This window comes from Mus pahari, chromosome 13 (genome assembly GCF_900095145.1).
Source record: "Mus pahari chromosome 13, PAHARI_EIJ_v1.1, whole genome shotgun sequence".
NCBI lineage: Eukaryota > Metazoa > Chordata > Mammalia > Rodentia > Muridae > Mus > Mus pahari.
The window spans coordinates 73,646,123-73,655,490 of record NC_034602.1 but is presented as its reverse complement, the minus strand read 5'-3'; the positions used below and the strand labels follow the sequence as shown (position 1 = coordinate 73,655,490).

General features: G+C 32.6%; 1 protein-coding gene across 9 annotated transcripts in view; it reads left to right on the top strand.

Moving 5' to 3' along the window:
* Window positions 1–9,277, top strand: part of Epha5 (EPH receptor A5) — a 334,366-nt gene extending 325,089 nt beyond the window's left edge. For 8 of the 9 annotated variants that reach the window (XM_021211296.2, XM_029545116.1, XM_021211294.2 and 5 more), the window contains one exon: window positions 8,150–9,277. In XM_021211296.2, the coding sequence (XP_021066955.1) occupies window positions 8,150–8,255 (106 nt within the window). In that variant the 3' untranslated portion in view covers window positions 8,256–9,277. The remainder of the gene's footprint in view (window positions 1–8,149) is intronic. The other variant, XM_029545113.1, reaches the window with a different exon arrangement.
* Window positions 9,278–9,368: the final 91 nt, after the last annotated feature.

The following is a 9,368-nucleotide window of genomic DNA, read 5'->3' as shown; positions in this document are numbered from 1 at the left end:
AAGGAAAGGAAAGGAAAGGAAAGGAAAGGAAAGGAAAGGAAGATTCCCAAATGACAAAATGTCAGATTTTCACGGTGAATACCCAGGCAACAGTTTAAATAAAGTTTTCCTGGCAGGAATTTCATTTTATATATACATGGTGCAACTTATATTCTTGAAGTCTGAGAATATGTTAGATCCTGCCTCTGATACATTGTTATTTGGTACAATCTCAGTGGAACCAATTGTGCCCATTTCTGTTTGCACGTTTAAGATACAATTTATCAAATCCTATTAAATAAAAACTACTAGAGCTAAATATTGAATTCTTTAAGATTGTAAGTCATTTGTACTTTATTATATACTCTTTATGTGTAATTATTTTAGCCTAATTGTTATTTGTGAAAATTAATTGTCCTATTACAGTTCCATCTAGAGTTCATCTAAATGAATAATGTTTTAACCTGTGCAAATATAACTGACTTCAAATGACCTGCCAATTTAAGGGTTAAAATATTGTTATAAGGACTTTAAAATGTTAGGATGCTCTAAGTCATGAAAACATTGTCTTCACTCCATCCCTTCATGTAATACCAATAGTGAGAGTTTCTCTAGACATTCCCACTTACCATTTTGGCCTTCTTGATTCATTGAGTTCACTGCTCATCCACAGGAAAGGTAACAGGGTACCATTTATTACCGATAAATATCACAGTCTCAGCACTGTCTTCCTTTGTACTGATCTCTACACGGATATAAAATCACAACCACTGGGCTTGATTTCCTAGTTTACTTAATCTCATTCTCACAGCCACTACTAAATCACGTCTTCTTGAAGCCATGAATGTTTTGCCCATTATTTCTTTGATGCTCAATAATCTCATCTGTGCTGTATTTAAAACAGTATACTAAAAAAAAATTCCTAATGATTTAAAACTATTTTTACATAATTGCTATTTAATTTTTCAGTAAAAATGGTCATTTTAATTTATTAAAGTCATTTGTCATTTTATATTAAAATGATACTGTAGGTATTTCTTCTACCCAATGTCAGATTACTTGTACATATACAATAAAATTATTTGCATTAAACAATGTCTCTGTCTTTATTAAGAGAGAACATGGTCATATATTTAGTTAGAACTCTTACAGACAATACAATAGTATTTATTTATTTTATTCTCTAAAATTTATTTTGGGGTGTGTGGCGGTGTTATCATTCTATGAATTGCTTTATTTCCTGGGGACCTCAAAATAATATAATATGTTTAGTATTATTGTACTGTTTTTACATTTTTTAAAAAAAATTCTTTCCTATTTATTTTTGTAACTTCCTAGACTCTCTTTATTATGCATGTACTTTATCAAGACTAAAGGTGCTCTTGTATCTTTTTATACTTGTTCTTCTCTTGTTAAACTGCCCCTTTCAATTTACCTTTCAAATCATTTACTAGGGACGGTAAAGTCAAAAAATGTTGTCTTTTGTGAATTGCTTCAAATTCCTGAGATCCATAGTCATTATCATTATGCTTACTGGGAATTGGGCATGCTAACTCCATCCCCAAAGATATTAATTTTTTGAAGGCCTTAAAATTATTTGGGGCATGCCCTGTTGTTTATAGTGACTTTTTTATGATCACAGTACTTGCAATTAGTAGGATATATTTATCAAGACATTATTTCAAGTAAAACACAAAATAAGGAATCATTGGTTTCTCCCTGATTAATAACTAAAAAGAATCATTTGTATAGTTATTTGACCTTAGAAGAGAAAAAATAAAATTGCCCACTGTTGATAACACAAAAGAAATGGGGTAGCCACACAATTCAGAGACATTCTCTTGGAACACCCTGACCATAACTTGTATATCTAGTCACCACCCAATATCTAACTATTAATTATGCGGATCTCTGGAAAGATTTCAATAAGATAATACAGTATTATTCCTGGAAGCCAATATGGGGCTAGCACATACTTAATACGTAAATGTTTAGCAAAAATGTTAAAACAACCAAAAAGCAAATGCACAAAGTATTATACATACAAAATATATTTCTCTGATGACAAGTTTGTGTGCCTCTTAGATGTATAAATGTAAGCATTGAAGTCCGGCAGTAGTGGCGCATGCCTTTAACCCCAGCACTTGGGAGGCAGAGGCAGGCAGATTTCTGAGTTTAATGCCAGCCTGGTCTACAGAGTGAGTTACAGGACAGCCAAGGCTATATACATAGAAACCCAGTCTTGAAAAACAAACAAACAAAATCAAACAAAAGCAAAGCATTGAAAACTGTTCAGACTATAACCATTGGCTAAAAGTCATCTTCATGTGGGTTATTTTTTTTAATCAACTATTTGCCAGTATATGTATGAGAAATACAAATTAAGAACTTGAGTGTCTTGAAGTAAGTTATATTTGATAAGATTAACTTTTAACTTTAGAAGCTTTTCCTTCTTCTGATCTTCTAGTCCCAAACCATGCTCTTCTGTCTGTATACAGTAATCATATTTGAATAATAATAGCTAAAAAAAATGGCAAGACTCTTCTATCATAGTAAGTACTCGGAGTTACTGTTGAAAGGGAAACTGAGCTGGAGGCAAGTAGTAAGTTGAAGCTAAAGATTTCAAGGAAGGAAACCAGGAAGGGCGAAAACATTTGTAATGTAAATAAATAAAACAACCAATATTTAAAAAAAGAAAAAAGACACTTCAAGTAAGGGCACAGTCACAGCTGTTTTATACACTTCTTTTCTGGCCAGTGCTATCAAACCTTGGTTATTCAGAAAATTAGGAAAGTCGAGTGAATTTAAATATTATAATAATTTTATGAAAGCAGAATAGATTCCTGAAACAGTTATATGGATAGAGTCAATGATATTGAAACAACGGTTTTTCTAAATCTGAAACCCAAATTTGTGCAGTCTACCACAAATAGCTTCATTAACCTGTGAAGGAAGTCATTACACATAATTTACTGTGTTCTCAAAGCACTCATAGGAGAGCTTGCTATTCTCTGTACTCTATGCAATTATGCTAAAATTCCAACAACCTGTTTTTTTTTTAAGAAAAAAAAAGAAAAACAAGGTCTCATCTCTACAAAACAATTGATTATTCTCTTGACAAATATATTTACCTTGCACAGACCTCATAACTAACTATTCAGAATTTTTAAAATAAATCAGTTTAAAAAAAAAACTGACATAGCAAGACTCCATGATAAGACTGATAAAGGCAAAATTTTATTAAGTTGAATGAATATTCATTTCTCTCTTATGTCCCTTCTAACATCCAGCTAGTAGTGATAGAAGTTAATTCTACTGACATGGCAACAAGATATCTAATGCACAATGGAGAATAAACAATCTCTCTCTCTCTCTCTCTCTCTCTCTCTCTCTCTCTCTCTCTCTCTCTCTCTCTTATGTCTGTCTGTCTTTGTCTCTGTATCTCTCTGTCTCTCTGTCTCTCTATCTGTCTCTGTCTGTTCCTCTTTGTCTCTGTCATTCTCCATCTGTGTCTTTGTCTCTGTCTCTCTTTCATCTGTCTCTCTGTCTCTTTCTCCTTCTCTCTCTCTCTCTGACTCTGTCTCTCTGTGTCTGTCTCTCTCTCTCTCATCTCTCTCTGTATCTTTCTCTCTCTTCGTCTCTCTGTCTCTGTATCTCTGTCTCTGTCTCTCTCACTCTCTCACACACACACTCACGCACGCACACACACACACACACACACACACACGCACACACACACAGTGCACTGTATTGTAAGTAATCAAGAGGGTGGTTCCATATATATCAGATAGTTCTTACTCCTTAGTTTATCCTACTAATTCATCACCACAATGTAGTGAGAGTGTTTTTTGTCATGTAATTCCATGAAATAATATCTGAAAAGACGTTGAAATGTTATTGCAGCAATGGCATTATATTCAGTTATAGATCTTCTGAAACATGACATGTCTTGTCAATACAATGCAGACTTCTGGGTCTCTTCCTCATCATGTTTAACCAAGTAAGTCTGTGCTTAAGGATGTTGTGTCTACACTAGAAAGAGCCCTGAGTATTTTTCAGATAACAAGTGGTCACAAAACCATTAATGTATTGTGTATTAAGGGGCTACATCTAAAAAGTATCAAGACATGCCTTATCTTTGATGCAAAGCAAAATAAGAAAAGTACTGTATTCTTCACCATCAGAAAATATTTCATTCCAGGAGTCATTGCCCATGAATGGACCCAGTTAAGTGTTACCTGCAATGTAACAATAAAATGCAGATACTTTATCTTTCTAATATTTCTGATTATTACTACTAATCTGTCCAATTTATATATGTAGGATGCAGAAAAGTAGAAACTGTTATGATTGTGAGGTGGCTTATTGCATAAAGCACTTTCTAAGCAATCATAAAGCAGCACATGAAAGGTATAAACCTGTCTCTGGAATCAGAGACAGGCAAATCCAGGTGACTCCCTGGTCAGACAGCCTACTGCAGCAGCAAGTACGAGGTTCAGGAAAGGACCCTGTCTCAGTGAATGCACGAAAGCGTCCCTGAATGTAAATAAGTTAGAAATGATCTTGAGGAAACCAGCCAGATGTCAGCCTCTGGTATCCACATATAGCTACACTGTTGAGCACATGCATGCATATACCACATGTGCACACTCAGGAACTCAACATTCATGCACATATAAATACTCACAATGGAAAGAAAACAAAGCAAGCTGTTGGAAAAGGGAAATGTATCTGACAAAGCTACTTATAATGTTTTAATGCATTTGTCAATACTGGAAAAATATACTCAAGCTTCAAGTAATTTTCTTTTTTTTTTTCTTTTTTTTTTTTTTTTAGATATTTTTTTATTTACATTTCAAATGCTATCCCAAATGTTACTAACTTAACTCTCCAAGAGAGTATATGAGAACATTTAAATTGCCTAAATAATTAGTCTCTCTCTTTTCCATGAAATATTGTATTATGAATATTTCTGTTACAAACATATTAAAATTATTTGTTTTCTCTGTATATCACTTTCTTAACTTTTAAAGTGACAAACCATACTTCATAAAATACCATTGAACTCCATTAAGGATGTACATTATTTATAAAAATGTTTAAAGTGTAGTTTGGTGATTTCTTTTGTAATTATTTTATTGTAATTTCATTTATCTCTTAGGAAGAAATAAAGGACGCAGGAAAGAGGAAGAGAGAGGGCAAAGGAGGGTGGAAAATAGTTTCAGTACTCTGGTCATATGTATGTGTGTACAGAAATGAACAGATAATATACTGATGTGGTCAAGCTATTTTATGTAGTTTTAAATGGGAAGATTAGAACAAATTTAACTTAAAATCTGTTCTTACAAAATTTCGAGTCACGTATGATTATATACTCTTTTAATTCTAACACTTGAAAAGAGAAACTAATTGTGACTCCCATAAACACACACTCTGTACCAATATTCATTAACCAAAGGCGATTCTCTAAACCATTAATTTTTTTTAGCATAAGATACTTATTATATCAACATATTGGATTCTTTTGGGATCAGTTAATTTTGGAGAAATAAATCACATATAAAAGAGTCAAACTAGTGAATCAATATCAATTTAGCTAAGTCGGAATATGGTGCAAATGTGTACACACACACACACACACACACACACACACACACACATACACACACCTTCAAATTAAAGTGGTCTTATATTTGAAAAGTCCATTTCATTTGAGTTGGAAACTCAATACATTTTGGGTTTGAAGTCAGTGGGAGTAAACAGTAAAAGTTATTTTAAACATTTTTTTCTGCTTGAGTAATTGTGAATTATGGAACTTGAACACATATGTTACTTAAATGTCTCTCAGGACTTGGAGTTTTATCACGTAGGATTTCACTATGCAAATGACAAACAATTTTAAAATATATCTTCTAGTTCAAAAAGTGTTTTCCTAGGGACTCATTATTTCCAAGCTCAAAATCTCATCCTTTTTCTCTTAGGTATGTTCAATACTTTGCTCATGAACACCCATAAATATTCACTTTACACAATTTTTCATGAAATATATAAAATAATTTAAATTGCCTGAAAATGGAAAGTATATTAAAATGCAGATTCATTATGAAACTTCAGTGAAAACAGCAACAAACAAATGTTTGGTTTTTTTGGGATTTTCTACATTCAATATTTATACAACTTCCTGTTATAGAAAGAAGTTAAATTTTTGCATTTAATGGGAAATGTTTTCCAAAATCCCACCCAAAGTAACAAGAAATCTAAGTTTGGATTTCATAGCTAGGTACCTGTTTTTAGTCCTACCTCTGCTGTCTACTGGTGTGTACTACAGCCAAATGATTTAAAATTTCCAAATTTGTGACTACTTACCCATAAAGTAAAATGTTTAAATATTCAGTATTTCTGTGAGATGCCTTTCTAGTATGAAGAAGCTGAAAGTTTATTAGTTATCATCAGTTGTTCTTATGTTTAATGATGTGTTTTTTAATATGGAGAGAAATTCCATTAGTAATTAATTGATCACTGTCTGCAGCACTTTATCATAATGAGGAGTCGTTCCCTTTTACTCTAGTATCTGTTCAGCAGAAGCCAGGACAGCTGTTAAGTAACCTAGAATAGTCCTTTAATGGCATGGACTCACCTATGCAATAGGCAAGCCTGCTAATGCCAATTAGATTGGAAAGAAATACAAGTAAATTCAAGTATATCTCTTTATTTGTACTTAAATCTTCAATTAAATATTATCTTCAATTATCTATTACTGTGGTAACAATGGTGACTTTGTTTCCAAGTAGATTTTTATTAAATCTATGTTTTGCTGATGATTCTCTTGCAAACCACATCAGCCATTATTATCCATATATTGTGCAATAAGATCTTGTAATTATTATTTAATAGCCACATTGTAAGAAAGAAATATATCACTGTCATAAGAACTGGTAGCATTTTGTTTGTCTGTTTTTCTCATTTCCTAAAACTCTCATAAGAAATTCAGAAAACATAAAGTAGACAAGAAATATGAAATTTTCTTAGTAGATGGTTCTTCCCAAGGATGACAAGGGTGGACCCATGACGTCTCAGTCTTCCTGCTAAGTGATATCTTTGTGCTACTTGATACTCTTGTGTTTGCCCAACATGATCTTGTCATTGTCTTTTATTTATAGATATCTATGAAAATTATAGGTAAAACATTGATTGCAAAAACTTTCCATTAATAGATTAATGTCTTTTGCCAGGTGATTTTATACAGAAATCTAATATGCTAGATATATTTGTCATTTAGCATTTTGAATTATAAGTGCTGTTTTCCTAGAATTGGTACATATAATTTTCCAAATATGTAGATTGATCAGATTTGTTCAAAAACCCTTTTGAGGAATACTTTCCTTTAATGGTGTATGAAATAGCATTTAAAATCAGTTTTTAGCTATGTCAGATGTCATGAATTTAGAAACAAACATTTTAAAATTTCTTCTGAACAATAATTTTTTAAAAAACATAGAAAAACAATCTAGGTTGAAAGGCTTTTGGAAATTACATAGTCTTCCAAATTCTGTAAATGTCAAAAGAAAACAAAAACTAATGTATTATTTAATAAAAGATGGAACTATAGCACTTTGAATCTGAACTAAAATATGACACAGAATACTGTGAGAAAAGCACTGTAGTAATGATTACTGCCTAAGGGTGTCTGTCATGGATAATGGCTACATGGGATGAATGAGTCTCTTAAAGTGCTTGGTCTTCAATTGATAAATTGATAAATTATGTTTTATATTTCTTTTAGAAAAATAATGTTTGATGTGGTTTTAGGATCACGTTTTCAATACTGTTCAATGAAACTGTACCCATTAAGTTTAGTATTTATGGATAAGCTATAAACATTCATTTTTCATCACTATGTACCATTTAAATAATGATTGTCATCCACGGGAATAAATGTATATTTCCTTAGACTGCAAATAGATGTTTTTTTTTGTTTTGTTTTGTTTTGTTTTTTTTATCAAGGAACAATGCTAGAACCCACCTTTTAGAACTGGACTGTGACTCTCTAAAAGTGTCACTACTTTATGACTAATTCCTGCAAAACTTTTTTCCCGTGCCAGCGTGAGATTTTGAGGTGTGCTACAAATCGAATCAATCCATACATCCAATGTGTGCTCTCTCCATGCAGGGATTTGAGGCGCCTGGGAGTGACTCTGGTCGGTCACCAGAAGAAGATCATGAACAGCCTTCAAGAGATGAAGGTGCAGATGGGAAACGGGATGGTGCCAGTGTGACCCGCATGTGGGTCACTTCTCCAAGTGAACAACCCAGCACTTTGTAAACAACCCTGAGATTTATTTTAACAGAGAAAGGGAAAAGGGTGGTTTCTAAACCTTTGGAGGCATTTGCCTTAACCTTTGAGTTTATAATCAATATTTTACTAAAAATCTCCAGATCTTCCTCTTAACGTCTTCATTTTCACGATGCACAGGTAACCTGCAAAGAGAGCTAACATGAGGATCAACATCCTTTATTAAAATAGTAACGAAATCTTCCCCACTTCTTCCATGGAATCTTGTACACGAAGTGTTATCAAGATAGAGCACCTTTAGAGACTGCTAAGGCAGCCCCTTTCAAAACTTCCAGGGATCGACTTGAAAGGAAAAGTTTTAAAGCCATGTGTGGGCTAAGAAAAGCTGCATTTTACTGTCGTTTACTTCAAGTCTTAATTGTGTATTGAAGAGCAATATGATTAGATTATTTCTTAAATAGAGTTTGTAATTTAAAATAAAATTACATGTTGTTAAGTTATAGAAAATAGTTTATAAACATGTTGCTTGGTCAAGGAAAAGTTCAATACAGGGTGTATATTTATTTTTCTGTGTTATAAAATTTACTTTTAGTTGCTCTTCTAGAGAGTATTAGGTAATGAATGTGTATATATGTATAGTTTGCAATATGCGCAGGAACTGACTTACATTGAAATTATGTGTGTGTGTGTGTGTGTATGTGTGTATTTGAATATGTCAAGGGTATTGTTCTGCTTGCCTTTTGGATAGTGTTTTAATTTTGACAACATACAGCAAAGGGTCTTCTAGACTCTATCATGGGTAAAAGAATCAGAAGCTGTAGACAAATTCCCATTCAAGTTGGTAGCTTATGCTCTCATTTTTGAAAGCAATATTTAGTTTATTTAAACAGCTAATGCCTCTAGACTAAATCCCCTTTGGATTTTACAAAGACTCCCTACCTGTCTGTGACAGAGAAGTTCTCACTGTTAATCTTTCATGCTTCTTTGAAATTCCACCTTTCTAAGTTCCTGAAAATATTTTTCTTTTCTTTTCTTTTCTTTCTTTCTTTTTTTTTTTTTTTTTTTTTTTTTTTTTTTTTTTTTTTTTTTTTTTTTT